Here is a 15,201-nt window from a genome sequence, read left to right as displayed (position 1 = left end):
TAATAAATTCTTTAAAAAAAATCATTCTTTTTGCGGATTTAACCCTGAGCGCCAAATGAAGTGAAGAAAAACGTGCTCAACACACTAAACTATGTTGCCGTGCTGTGTGCCTCATCAATTACGATCAATTTACATTGATTTGTGCAATGGGCTTTTGCACACCGCGCATACACTGAAGACATTTCGTCGTTGTTGGCGGAAAATCATCTACTGACGACGCGATAGGATGACGCGATAGGCCTTCGGGGAGAGTGTAATGCCGTCGTAGCCCTCGAGATCGGGCAGTTTTGTCTCGCCATCCGGCAATTTTGCCTCAAAGACATGCATGAATGTGGCAAAGAAGAGAAACAAGCTGGATTTGGCCAAATTTTCACCCATACACCGACGTCTACCTGCAAAGGTAATTTATTTTTTAATTTTCAATTACACTACCTTCATTGTAAGTACAGTGGGGGTCGTCAAAATTTGCCACATTTTTATTTAAATTTCTTTAATAGATAGGGGAACGTGGCCCAATTCCGATCTCCTTCGATCTTTTTTCAATCCGCTATTACTTAAAACCGATAAAACTTTTATTGTAGAAAGTTATGAGAGTTAAAAGAGCATTAAAAAGGCCTTAAAATTGTACCAAATTCAAGAATATTGCTTTTTATTTTATACCATTTTTTACTCATTCTGCGCGGATCTTTAGAGGTCCGAATTGGGCCACGTTTCTCTAATAATAATAAATTATAATAGGTATCAATTAATATTAAAAAGATTTAATTTAATTAACACAAGTTGAGGTATGCTTAGAAATTGTTTTTATAATCTTTACAGAATTTAATTTAGAATTTTTTTAATCGAAATTCATTAAAAAATATTCGCACAAAAATTGTTAAAAGTTGTACTTTAACCGAATTCATTTGAATTTTATCAAAATAAAAACTTTTTATCTCATTTTTTTAGGTGCTCAAAGTCAAGAAAGGGTGTTTTTCGAGTTAAAATAATAATTTAACTTTGAGAAATATTTATTTTATTAACCCTGGAGGTTTTTCTGGGCCACGGTGGTTAACTTCAATTTTTCACTCGTCAAAAAATTAAATCTATTTAAAGTATCTTGCTAAATTCTACTTCTATATGTGTAGGGAAGCTCAATTACTTCAAGTTAGTCGAAAGAAAACTTGGAAAAACAATTTATTTTTAAGAGAAAATTAAGATCAAAGTTTGCGGTTAAAAATATTGGATCTTCCAAGGGTTAAAGAAGAATTAATGGTCGTCAACTAAGTATTTAAACCAGATTTTAATTTTACTTTTCTGAACAAATGTGGCATAAAAATTTCATTTTCTCTCAAAAAATTAAAAAGAATTCGATTAAAGGAAGAATTTTTAGAACTTCTTGTGCAAAATTTCAAGAATTTTAGTTGAAAATTGACTTTTCTGAACAATTTTGAAGACAAATTTTGCGAAAATTTCAATTAAAAAATTCTGGAAAAATCTGGATTAATACGTTGAATATCAGAATAAGTGGAAATTAATTTTTTACGGGTAATAAATGAAAAACTATTCGATTGGTTCACAGAAGGATTATTCCTTTCGCGTCGGCATGATTTGAGCAAAATTTAATGCAAGACTAATGAAATTCGGGAAAATCTGATGTTTCACTTCAAAGGGTTAAATCGAAAGGGTTAAAATCAAATTATATTAAAGTTTTCTAAAACATGAGAAGCCGTTAAATGTATAAGAAACCTAAAAACTATACGGTTATTCTTAACCCTTTCAGTGTTCTTTTGATCATACTTTCAATCAAACGTGAAACATTTTATTTTCAGAAATTTTTAGAAATTTAATGATTTTTTCAAATTATAAATGAATCAAACTCACAATAGAGGCTAAAGAAGACGATCTGACTGAGAAACGTCCTCTAAAAGCATCCATAGAATAAATATCGTGATATAAGAGCACATAATTCAATGATTCTATATGTTTTGCGTGGACGCGAAAGGGTTAAGAATAATTAATTAGTTCTGCCAATGCGAATTCTTCTAAAATCATCTAAAAACATTAAAAATGCTTTTAAAAAACTAATGGGAATTTCCAAGACGAAATTACAATAAAAAAACAATTTCTTATCACTTTGCACGACCATCACTGTAGCAAAAATTTAGAATTTAGTTAATTAATTCTCTTCCAACGTACCTGATCCAAATGGAAGGAATCCCTCGTGATTCACAAGCTGATTATTCCCATCGAGGAATCTCTCAGGATTGAATTCGTGGGGATTCCGCCAAGCTTTGGGGTCCATGTGGAGGCTGTAGAGGGAAACAAGCGCCAGTGTGTCCTTGGGGACGGTAAATCCCATGAACTGAACTGCTTCCGTGGCACGATGAACGATGGCAAGTGGGGCAACATTTGCACATCTCTGTATTTCACAAAGGACAGCTTCCGTGTACGGCAGGAGGGCGCGTTGCTCGAGCTTTGGCAAGCTGGTGGGCCCCACAATGGTCATGAGTTCATCCTTTACGCGTTGCGCCACATGTGGGTAGTGGAGCATGTAGATGAGAGCAAAGGCGAGGGTATTGCTTGTTGTCTCGGAACCAGCTTGAAACATATCGAGGCAAACAGCAAGGAGCTGATCCTCAGTGAAGGGTGTTGTGCCATCCTTGGCTGATGCCTTTATTTGCCTCACATAGGCTTCAATGAGGCTCTTTGGCTCATTCGCATCCACTTTACTCCTAGAGATTTCCTCAATTGTCTCCCGGAGAAAGTTCCAAATGGGCCTGAAGGTCGCCATGAGGGGTTTGTAGCCCGAAAAGTGCGGCATGATGTGCCGCAAGGCGGGGTATTGATTGAGAATCCCCCCGGACATGTCAATGATGCGAAAACATTCGTGAATGAGCCGCATCAGCTGCGTCAGGCGCTCATCTTCCAAATCGTACCGTCTTCCCGCCATCAGTGTCCACAACACATTCAGGACACTTATGTCAAAGGCATTGTGCATGAAGATCCCACCATCTTGCTCATTCTTCCGCCACATGTACGCAATCATCTCCTCAGCCTCACGCTCAATTCTCTTCACCATGCTGTACCGTCCAAAGCCCAATTGTTTCAGTGTCTTCATGCAGAAGCGCCTCTGCGCATCCCAATCCTGCCCGTCGGTGAACACGAGCCCCAGGCGCTGATTGAAGGAGCGCACCGTGAAGAAGAACCCATTGGGCCTCCCATCGAATTCCGCGCGACTGTAGAAGTCCCGAATTGCCTCACACCCAGACACCACAATGAGACGATCTCTGCCCAAGCGCAATCCCACAACATTCCCATATTCCCGGCTGAGATGATGCCAAATCTTATGGTGATAGCCCAAGGATTTTTTCAATTGGAAAATTTGTGGGAAATTCCCCACAATTGGAAGCCATTTTGGACCTGAAAAAAATTTTCTTTGTGATCAATTCTAAAGAAAAATTCACACAGGATTCATCACGCGGGAATTGAAACCAGAATGATGATCTACAGGAGCCTTTTCGAGTCCATAATGAATTATGCCGCTTTAGTTTGGAGTTCCGCCAGCAGGGAAGATTTGAAGAGGGTTCAAGTTGCCCAGAATAAGTTCTTACGCGTTATATTAAGACTAGACAAATACTGCCCCAGTGAAAATATTTATAAAGATAGGGAAATAGTCAAAATCTCAAATGCAGTGAATGCCCATAAAATATCTCACATTTATAAAATTGTTAATGATCTCACACACAGTAACTTCATTTTGACCAAGAGGACGAATGTACAAAACACACGTAGAGCTAATCTTTTTGAAATTGTTAAGCCACACACTACAAAATATGGCATTAGAGGCCTCAGATATTCCTCAATAAAAAACGAATTTATGCAAGAAAATCCCCAAATTAACTTTAACAATTTAATGCTCAAAATTAATGAATTTGTACAAAATACTATTGTGTAGGTTTCCCTATTTTTGTCGCATTTTCTTCTGTTACTCTTATGTATTCTTTGTAAAATTATTGTATATAATCCCTCTATGTATTCTTTACCTGGGGCATGAATAAACTATTAGTTGGTGTTCCACTTCGTGGCCAACACCAAGTATTGTAATCGTCGGAAAAACCGACCACCTCAGATCGAGCTCAAACTTGGTATGAGTAAGTTTTAGACAACCCACATTCTGAAAATGGTGGTGGAAAAATTTTGATCCGGCCGGCCTGCCGGCCGGCCGGCCTGCCGGCCCGGACTCCACATTTTGCCTTATAGCTCGAGAACGGTGACAGATAGAGACTTCCGGTTTGAAGTTTTCAATAGAAATGTGGGTGTAAAATTTCATTTTTTCGCATTTTCAAAATCCAAGATGGCCGCCGTCCGCCATTTTGAAACACCGTCAACCAGTTCCCTTGTAGCTAGAGGTCTGAAATTTTAGTATGTTGTAGGGCTTAGTGAGACGTTTTCATCAACAAATCATACTTGAAAATCGGTCTAGCCGTTTAGCAAATATGGCGGTTTAAAGCAAAAAGTGTTTTTTCAATATAACTCGAAAACGGCTTGACCGATTTTGATCATCTTGGTATCAAATGAAAGGTTTCAAGAAGCCCTACAACTGTCTATAACATTCCAAGTTCCAAAAATGTCCGCAAGAGGCGCTAAAATCAAAAACAAAAATTGCCTAACTTTAAGGGGCAATATCTCCGAATCCCCATCATCGATTTCCTTTAAATTTTGATATGTTGTGGCCTGACTCAATATCTGTCACCAGTCCGAAAATGAAGCAAATCTATGTCGCTGTTTAGAAGATATGGCTATTTGTAAAATTCTTGCATTTGAAAAGTTCTAAGCACCATATCTCTTGAACCGCATGCCCGATTTGACTCAACTTGGTATCAAATTAAAGGTTTCGCAATTATCTACAAGTTTCTATAACATCAGAAACCTCTAGAACCATTCCTTCAGGACGAAAAATGCGAAAAATTCTTTTTGTGAAACAAAAATCCGCCATTTTGTGTTCTAGAGGTGACCTTGAAAATCATTGAGATATATATCAAATTATAGCATATTTCAGGACCTTTCCAAAACTAGTCACGAAATTTCTGTAGGTGTTATAGAACTAGAGATATGTCCATTTTTATGCATGAAATTGCTGAATTTCACAAAAAAATCAACTTTGCCTACTAATTCTGCTCACAAATCGCATTATAACGCATAAACAAACTTCTACACGTTGTGGGACACCAACTCTTATAACTGGACGCGTTATGATTGACTTATTATTATTATTATTATTATACCTGGTGGGAATCCTTTGGGTTTCTGTACATCCCACCAGCAGAAGAGGATACCAAAGAGCAAACTTAACACCAAAAGGATCATCTTTTACACTGATCACGACGCCACAATGCGCAACTGAAGCGTTGGAGTGTCTGTGACTGAAGACATGGTCAGGAATCCGTGGGAGTGGCTCGTGATCGGGTTAAATGTCTACTATACACAAATAAATGCAAAACTTTTCGCGCATCCGGGAAAAAAAAAGCTCAAATGCATATACTCAGACTCTATGGAAGTTGGTAGTGTATACAGTGCTTTGGGATCCTCTATGCGTTGGAAGTTAATTCATTAGCTCAACTCCAGATTTCTCCTGAGTGAGGTGGAAAGAGTTGAAAACATTTTTTGGGGGATTTTTCATCTTCTTTCTCAATATAAATTGAAGGAATTATTTTATAGATTTATTAAAAATTAAAATGTTTAATAAAGAAATTTTAAATAAATAATTCATTTTGTTTCAATGTTTTGTCGACATTTCGATCACACGAAAGAACCTTCCTCAGGGACTTTGGGAAATGCTTAATAAAATTGTAAAAAAAAATCCCCAAAAAATTATTTTAAAGGCTTTTCAAGGGATAATGTTTAGCAAACAACGTGGAATATCAAGTAAATTCTTTTTGTTGGGGGAAATCAGATAAAGCGTCACGATCTTTTGCCCCGAGACTTCCGGAGGCTGACAGAATATATTATTAAAATATGTATATTACAATTTAAAAAATACCTTCATTACATCATTTACCTGAACTACAATAAAATATTAAAGAGAAGACACCTGAAAATGTGAAAAAAAAATCACAGACGAGGCGTCATTTGAAATTTAATAAAATTTAAGAATATTTAATGTCTTTTGTTGAGGGTGAGCGGGGCAAAAAGCTCAAAATATCATATTTCCTTGCTTAGATAGAATAAAATGATCTGAGAAAGAGTTTTAGGGCAAAAAATGTCCTAAAGAAACGAGCTATTAAATATTTCGCTTTATCTGTTTAGGAAATGATATTTTATGCTTTTTCCAAACCTTTAAGTGACTTTTCTTGTCCCGCTCTCCCCTACTCATAAAGTTTTATTTTTAATTCTCATTTAATTAAATCATAAAAGAAGTAAATGAGAAAGATAAATATTAAGAGCTTTAAAATTATTAAATTTTTGTCTTGAATAAAACAAGATTGTTTAATTAAAATTACAATTTATAAAAAGTAAAAAAGGAGAAAAGATCTCCGTCCTGTGAGCGCCAGAAATAAAAAAATTTCAGCAAGAAAATCCCAAAATTAGCTTCAAAGCTTTCGATGCCCTTTGCATGATTTTTGGTGAGTTATTTGGAAAATTCTGGCGCTCATCGGACGGAGATCTTTTCTCCTTTTTGACTCTTAAACTTTTACGCCAGACTCACGCAGTTGTAACAATTTTATTGAAGGCAAAATTATAGGTTCTGAAAATCATTTGGGTGTCCATTCTAAAAGGAATTTATTCCTTTCTGTATGGAATAAATTCTCATTCGGGGAAACAGACAAGCAAGACCAAAAGAGAGAAAAAAGAGAATGAGAAATTCTCAAAGAAATTTTCCATTTTTTTTTACAGAGGATCAGCTAAGAAATTGTGATTTTTTTCCCTTCCTTCAATGTATAAAACATTCGCGCTGATGTTTCAGCGTTTTTAGCGATATTTTGAAATGTTTTTTTTTCTACATTTTGGCGAAAATCTTCATGCTTTGAACAAAAATTTTAAGAATATCGTATAAATAAGGTTTATACCGGAAAACACCGTTTAAAAAATTTGTTCAAATGACTGAAGTAATCAGTCATGTTGTTCCACCATTAGAATCGATTAAAACGACCGATTTATTTCAAATCGTTGAAGCCATCCCGCTATGTGATTTAACTGACTTATTCTGACAATTTTACTGAAGGACTTCAGGCCCTTTTTACCGATTCTAATGGTGAAAGATCATGACTGATTACTTCAGTCATTTAAACCAATTTCAAACTTTTACATAAAAATAAAAAAAGACGTTATAAAGATAGAAAATTCCTTTTAATTCCAACCTAGAAAAATTTTTTAATAAACTTTTTTTTTTACTTTGTTTTCAACCTAAATAATAACAATAATAATAATATACTATTTATTTCGTATCCAAACTGCGGCTGCCGCTGTCTTTATAACCGACCTCCCCGAGAAAACCTTTAGTTTTCTAAATAGGAAAAGAGAAAAAACAAAAAGATTTAATACATAAATTTTTATTTTACAGAAAATATAATTTTAAGTATTAATTATACATTTTCCATACTCCATCTCATTACAATCAGATAGATATCTCTCTCTACACACTATTTATGTTTTTTCTTCTCTGTATATTAATTGTAAATTAAATTAAACCTTCTCTCACTTATTTTAAAGTTTTTTTTCTTCTTTTTCTTTAAATAGTTATATTCACGGTTTTCTTTTCTTTTAATTTTTACTTAAAAAAACAATCAAAAAATAAAATACATAAAGTGTTGTGAATTGATTTTCTTTCTTTTCTAAAACATATCTCTTGTTATTACTTTGTTCATCCTCAAAAGGGACAACTTTTTAAAATGTTAAGCTATTGGTAAAATTATTGGTTTGTGTTTTCCTTTGCAAAAATATGTGTTTTTTTTTCTTTTCACTTTCTGTATCCTATTTTGGAGCAAAAAGAAAAAAAAAAGATCAACTCCAAAATTGGAAATTAGTTTTCATTTTTTCTTTACAAAAGATTATTTATAAAAAAGAAGATAATAGAAATTATGTAAAAACAATATTTGAAAAAATTAATTAATTTGCAAACTTTCGTCGGATTTTCTTTGAAATTTTTTTTTTTTTTTAACAAAATTTGTGGGTTTTTCCTGTTGTCACATTTATTTGTGTGTGTGGGTGTATTTTATCAAATTATTAATTAAATTAATTAACAAAATTATTAAATAAAAAGCTTCTCATTGTCTCCCAACTCACAAAAAATACCATTATTAACATAATTCTTTTTCAAATAATAAAAAAGAAAAAAGCTCTCCAAGCAATTTTTTCTCCACTTTGACTTATCAGATTCCTTGCATTTTACATGTTTTTTTTTTGTCATAAACTTTCGTGATTTTTTGTGGTTTTACTTTTCATTTTTTAAATTACATTTTCACTTTTTTTTAAACTTTGTTATTATCTTCACTTTTTTTTTGTTTAAACTAACCTAGAGATATTTTTCATCATCATCATTTTATATGCAACATTTTACAAAGATTTTTACTTCCATAACGTGTATTGTAGTAACTAATTAGGGGGAGGGGGGATCTTACGCAGTGTAGAATTTTACAAAATATACAACTTTAAATTAAATTTTCTCTTCTCAACTTTTCTTTCAAATATATATATATATATATTTATAATTACAACTATAAGAAAAAAAAATTAATGAAAAACACATTAAGGTAGGTACCATCGCGTTTGTTTTTTTTTTTGCTTTTTCTTTGTAATTTTTTTTTGTTTGAAATTTTACTTCCATCTTCAACAGCAACCTTAAGAGATAAAACTCCTTATAAACATACATCTAATAAGATTTTTTTCTCAATTATTTTTCTTAATTCATTTTTTGTGTGATTTGTTCACGATAAGTTTGCAACAGATGCGGAAAAATTGCAGAAATAATTTCTATTTTTGCCGAAAAATAAAATTCTTTCAATTTTCTTTTTCTTTTCATCAGCACCTTGCTCGATTGGCGAAATTTTCCTTTCATTTCCCGCCTCGGCCAAAAAAACCCACCCACACGCCCAAATGGAATGTTTTCTCTTCCTCTGTCCCCCATATCCTTAATTTCGCACGAAATGTTTATTTTTTCCTTTTATTGATAAAAGAATTTTTTTTTAATTTATTTAAGTATGACGTACAAAAATATATTATAAAAATAAAAATATTCTCTGACAAAAAATTATTTACAAATTTATTCTTCTTTGAGAATTAAGAGAATTTTGATTGAAACATTCAATTTTTTTTTCAGCCAAAGAAATATGTTTAACATATCTTTCAAGCTGCTATTTTCACAGTGAGGAGTGATTGAACTGACACGGAGAAATATTGCTGAATTTTTGTATTTGAAAATTTTTATTTATTAAGTCATAAATCAGATAAATTGTATCAATTTCTTCTTTTTTATTTCTAAATTAATTTTCAGAATTTTCTTTTTTTTTCTTCTTCTTAAAGAAATATTTGTGATAATCGGTTCAATTTAGCGACCAAGAAATCCATAAAATTATTGAAATTTTCTAAGATTTCTTGAAATTTCAAGGAATTCTTGATCGCTGAATAGATCTGAATATTGATTTTATCATGTTTAAACTCCTGGAACTCTCCCAAAGATCTTCCAGAAAAAAAATTAACAGAAATCAATCAAAAGTGGACAAAGATGTTAAAAGCGAAATGAGATTCTTTCCAACAAGACGTCAATTTAAACATTTAGAACAAACCTTGTTTTTTAAATCATATAAAATAGAATATAACTTTTTCAGAAAGTCCTAAATTGTTTCTAAATTATTAGTTTTAGAAACGAAAACTTTTAACCCTTGAAGGATTTTGCTGGCCAAAGTGGCCAATACGACATTTTTTAAATCGTCAGAGAATAAAATCTCTTAAAAATATTGTGATAATTTCTACATCTGTGTGTAAGGAAGTTTTATTACATCAAGATCGTCGAAAGAAAACTTGGAAAAACATTTTCTTTTAAGAGAAAATAAAGGTCAAACTTTTGAGGTTAGAAACCTCGATCCTCCAAGTGTTAATTTCGTCAAAAGGAGGTTATTCAGATCTTGTAGAGAATCAAAAACGGATAAAGAAACTTCATAAAGGCCTATCACTTTCCTCTGGGATCACATAGAAAAAAGCCAGCAAAGATTTCACAAAAAATGTTTCAAAACATTCGCATTAATGTTTCTTTAATGTTTTGGGCATTTTTAATAAAATCTTTGCTGGTTTTTTCTATGCGATGCCAAAGAGAAAAAATAGGGAGTTTCTTTGATGATTTTTCATTCTTCTTTGATTCTCTTCAAGATCCTTCTGGTTAAAATTGTTTTCTCGATCTACGGCAACTCCCATATATAGCTGAATATTCTCCTTAACCGGGGTTGTCACACATAGAGCTCTAGATGCTTCAAGCTTTCTAATCTCTCGCTTAAAGTTGTAGTCTTTTAACCCCGTCAATGTCTTTAAATGTATGAATTAAGTTAAATATTTAACTGAAAATTCATTTAAATGAAAAATCTTTGAGGACTTTAACCTCAGTCCTAACTCCACTAAACCACTATTTTCCATCAATTTAGGCCAAGAAATTTGTAGTTCAGTCAAAGACCACGACTAGGTTAAAGTCTTCACACTGCAAAATAGGTGAAAGAATAATCTTAAATCTAAAGTGTTGATCCACAAAATGAATCAACAATCCCTGAGTTTCCTCGTTTTTTTTTTAAATATTCTTTTAATCCTTTTGAGGTTAAAATTTCTACAAAAAAAAAACATCAATCCATCATGAGGCCAACTATCCTAAACTTCTCTTTAGCACCGTTTTTTTTTAACCCCAAAAGTCATCCAAATTATCAGGCCTACGTGCTACCTGATGAAATAATTTCTCATTAAAAAACTCACTAAAAAACTCTGTGTCAGTTCAATAATCCCACTCTGTGTTTACTCACACAATACTTTTAAAAATTCGAGCCTTTGGCTCTTTATTTCTTGCACAGTTTGGGTTTCAAAAATTAGATTAAAAAAATATATTTCGGAGCAAGGTGCAATTGGGACACAAAATCGCGTATATTAAGCCCATTTTGAATCTTCTTCTTGTCTTCTTGAGCCACCACACCGTAGTACTTTCTCTTCTTCTTTTTTTTGAGAGGGATTCAGAACAAAATTAATTGAAATAAACTTTTTTAATTTTCTTCTCAAAATAAAATTGAAAAGGATTCATTTTGCAAGGAAGGATACAAAAAAATAGAGAATTTGCTCCTCTATTGAGCAATAAAATGAGAAAAACTTTATCACAGAATTTTCTCTCCTCCAACCAACACCATTCTTTTGCGCGCCTTTTGCGTTCCGTTGTGATGTTCACATGAAGGCTCGTCTCTTAATTTTAAGAGATCAAGTGGAAGTTTTATTTTCAATTAATTTTGTTCCTATTTTTGTGTTAAATTTGATTTAGAAACAAAAAACAACACATTTATGGAATTTCTCAAGAGCCCCTCAATTAAATCTTCACACTTCCAACTCCTTTAGGTTTTCCTCTTCATCCCTTTTCTTTCCTTTTCTTCGTATTGTAATATGTAGGCCACAAGTCTAGATTTAATTGTACCAAAAAATAAAAGATAATTTAAATTTTTTATCTCTTGAAAATTAAAAAAAAAATAATGCTCGTTTCAAAGAGATTTTTTTAAAAGAATTTTCTTTGCAATTCATTTTTTTTTCTTCATCAAAGTGTTAGAGAAAGTTTTTTTTTGTGATATCTACATTTACAGATTTTTTTTTACTTTTGCATATCCTATTTTTAATATTTTTTTTACATTAATTTACACTTTCTTGTACTTCCTATAATGTCTCATCTATTAATTGTTTGTTTTATATCCTTTCAAATATATATCTCTCACATTTTTCATAGTAACATTAAATTTGTAGTTTTGATGGAAAAATAAAATATATTTTCTTTTAAATATCTTTCTTTTTCTTCCTTTTGTGTACACCTCATCAAAATATATATTTTTTCTTTCTTTCCTACCTGGCTAATCTATCACTCCATTGGTTTACCTTTCACAGTTTCTTGATCAAACAATCTTCCACAAAATATATTCCTTTCTTGACTTTTAGTTTTATTTATTTTTTATTTATTTACAATCTATAGACGAAGATCGGCTTTAGACCCTATTTGTTTTTCTCTTCTTTATTTTTTTTTCATTAATAATTCTTCCACAACATTCAAGTAAAATCTTATTTAAAATAGTTTATCTTTTTCAATTTTTTCCATGCTTCTTCTTCTTTTGAAACTTCAAAATAATTTGATATTATATTTTTTTGTTTTCTCTATATTTTATCTTGTGTCGTAGGATTAATTTTAAAGCCGAAAACACACGAAAATCAACGTGAGGTGATCTACATTTTGTGTTTTTTTTTTCATTAAAATATTCGGATATCTTTCCCTGCTTCATCAGGTCTTTGACAGATCCAAATGACAGGTCTTTGACAGATCCAAATGACAGGTCTTTGACAGATCCAAATGACAGGTCTTTGACAGATCCAAATGACAGGTCTGTGACAGACCCAAATGACAGGTCTTTGACATTTAATGCAAGATCTTTTTTTCGTTGATTTTCATGCATTTTCAACTAGAGGTGCAATTTTCATTCACTGTTTTTTTTTTAATTTAATTTAATATTTCACGTCATATCTATTATTTTTAATTTTAGTTTCTGTTTAAATTTTACACGACTGTGGAGCTTTCGTGAATTTTCTTTGCTACAAATTGAACATCCTCACCTTCCTCCCTAAACATTTTGTCCTTTTCCCCCCAAAATCTCTTCCCTAAGATCTGTGTATTTTTTTTTATTCATAACTCTACCTATATCTTACTGCCGTCTATTTACAAAAATAATTTACTATAAATCTTCATTCATCTTCATTCTAATATAAGTATCATTTTGTACTTTATTATAACCATTTTTTTATATTATGGAGTTTCTTTTTTTCTTAGTGATTCATCTTCTTAATAAATTTTTCTGCAATAAGGCAAGTTGTTGCACTTTCATAAAACTTTCCTTTTAAAATGTACCAAAAAATAAATTTTCTCTCTTTTAGATATTTTTCTCTATCTTTCTATAAGCACTGTGATTTTTTTTTTCATTTGTAATTATGTATTTACAGAATTTCATTGAAACTCTTCAACGTCAATCCTCATTTAGAAGGAAAGTGATGGAAGTTTTCAATTAGTAGCATCCACGGAAGTTATTTCTGTTTTTGTAGTTTTATTATCATTTTTATATTTCTTTTATTTTTCTCTTCTAAATTATCTCTTAAGCGGTAACAACTGAGTGATGGTGAGTGTGCAGAAGTTGATTCCACAAAGAAGCTCTCAAAAATTACTTTGCTTTACTTTTTTTCTTCTTTCTTTCAAGGGAAGCTTTGTAATTTTGAAAGCTCTTTTTGGATTTCTATGGTAGGTAATTTATTTATTTATTTACTTCGTGAAACTTTGACACCCTGTGTTCTTGAACTATCTTGTTTAATATTCCAGAAAAAAAGGAAATTTTCCCAACTACAGAGTGAGCCACAAGTTCTCTTGTTTGTTTTAAACCTTTTCCTTTAAATTGGCTTAATGTTTTTTTTTTAATGCTTTGAGAACTATTTTAGTTCTTTCTCTCTCTGTAGTTAAGGTATTGTAATGAATTTCAATTTATCTACTTTGCAGGAAATTAACAATAAAAGAATTAGAAAATTCATAACCTCACATTTAAATTGAGGTTATGACAAAAATAGAGCCGAATGTATTTTTTTTAATGAAAATAAACAATATTTTTGCTAACCAAAATAAAATTAGAATAAAAAAATCAATTTCAAATATTTAAATTAATTGTAGCTTGAAATTACCTTTTAAAGCTCAAAAAGCAACCTCCCAGAATTTCCCACAACAGCGCCATCGTGCGACTAAATCCCAAACTCCTCAATTTCTTTTACTATCTCACAAAAGAGACAATGCTATAAAAGAAATTTATTAATTCCTCCCCAAATTGTCCTGCAAAGTGGATAAACATGCACGGAATTAACCTTTCCTAGAACACAAAATAAAATTAGAAAATATTGCACTGGTGATTGTTTTTTCTCTTCTCTCGCATTATTCCAAATTTTGTGGTGAAAAAAAAATTAAATCCATTTCCCTCTCAAATTAAAAGAATATAATAAGAAAGAGATTCCAAACGTGTTACATTTGAAATTCTTCCTGATTTCAATAATAAATTCTCTCAAAATTCATCGTTAATATAAAATCAATTTACAAAAAAAATATAATTAATTAAAAAAAATAAAATAATTAGTAATTCGCTGAGATGAAATGGTAACGTATGAGTTTTTCTTGTGTGTGGATATTTTTTTTGTAGATGATTGAAGAAACATTCAGTGATAGACTAATAAGTTTTTCTTCATCTTTTAAAAATGATTTATATATCCCTAAAAGAAAAAAATGAAATTGAAAAAAATATTCCATATTTTTTTTTCATGTAGCTGCCACCACAGTCAAAAAGAACTGGAAGTTTGTAGTTAGACAAAAAAAATTCTTAATTTCAATGAACAAACGATAAAAGAAAATAAAAAGTATTAATAATTAATTAAAAAAAATGGATGTTTCTAGAAAACAATGTGATGGAAAGTGACTCCGATTTTTCTTTTTATTTCGCTTCTGTGGCTTTTCCCTTCCGATGTGGGAAAAGAAATTCCATCAACCACGCCAAAATGTCAATAAACTTAATACTTTTTCTCTCTTTTTTTTATATAATATTCTTATGCACACGTGGATGTGGTTTCCTCTCCTTCCTCCTTCACAACTTTTCTGTGTTATGACGAATAAATTGCCCCTCCTGGTGTGGTCACAGCATTTCCCCATTTTTTTTTCTATCTTGTACTTTGTTCCTTTTTCTTTACCTTTTTTCTCCTCCGGCGATGGTGTTCCTTGTTTTTTCTTCTGCATTTCTTTTACTTCCGCTTTGCATGTAACATCTCCATGAGGAGTGTCTGGGTGGGTGCTCCTCCGGCGCAATGCTTCACATAGAGATGATCTTCACCTCTCTCAGCCATTGCATGGATTTCCGGAATAATACTGAGCAATTTGCTGAATTTCTCCTGCAATGAGATAATTTTGGAGCAACAAAAAACTTTTAATAA

At 31.8% G+C, this 15,201-nt stretch overlaps 2 protein-coding genes across 3 annotated transcripts in view; both read right to left on the bottom strand.

Annotated features, from left to right (window-relative positions):
* Window positions 1–207: 207 nt before the first annotated feature.
* LOC129791890 (methyl farnesoate epoxidase-like) lies at window positions 208–5,352 on the bottom strand. The gene is made up of 3 exons (XM_055830505.1): window positions 5,268–5,352; window positions 2,179–3,402; window positions 208–392 (listed from the first exon to the last, which is right to left on the bottom strand). The coding sequence occupies exons 1-3, from the start codon at window positions 5,347–5,349 to the stop codon at window positions 208–210; spliced, it is 1,491 nt and encodes a 496-aa protein (XP_055686480.1). The 5' UTR covers window positions 5,350–5,352.
* Window positions 5,353–7,516: 2,164 nt separating this feature from the next.
* Window positions 7,517–15,201, bottom strand: part of LOC129791844 (nuclear hormone receptor FTZ-F1) — an 82,972-nt gene continuing 75,287 nt past the window's right edge. For both annotated transcript variants that reach the window (XM_055830424.1, XM_055830423.1), the window contains exon 8: window positions 7,517–15,159. In XM_055830424.1, the coding sequence (XP_055686399.1) occupies window positions 15,013–15,159 (147 nt within the window). In that variant the 3' untranslated portion in view covers window positions 7,517–15,012. The remainder of the gene's footprint in view (window positions 15,160–15,201) is intronic.

This window comes from Lutzomyia longipalpis, chromosome 3 (genome assembly GCF_024334085.1).
Source record: "Lutzomyia longipalpis isolate SR_M1_2022 chromosome 3, ASM2433408v1".
Classification (NCBI taxonomy): domain Eukaryota; kingdom Metazoa; phylum Arthropoda; class Insecta; order Diptera; family Psychodidae; genus Lutzomyia; species Lutzomyia longipalpis.
Note: the sequence above shows the minus strand (reverse complement) of the source record. Positions and strands in the feature narration are given on the sequence as shown.

What these genes read in the sequence shown, in the direction of transcription:
- LOC129791890 (XM_055830505.1), bottom strand. Translation starts at nt 5,349, where the DNA reads ATGATCCTTTTGGTGTTAAGTTTGCTCTTTGGTATCCTCTTCTGCTGG. An exon ending in ACCCAAAGGATTCCCACCAG is followed by an intron (nt 3,403 to 5,267) that starts GTATAATAATAA and finishes AATTTTTTTCAG; the next exon opens with GTCCAAAATGGCTTCCAATT. An exon ending in ATTCCTTCCATTTGGATCAG is followed by an intron (nt 393 to 2,178) that starts GTACGTTGGAAG and finishes TTACCTTTGCAG; the next exon opens with GTAGACGTCGGTGTATGGGT.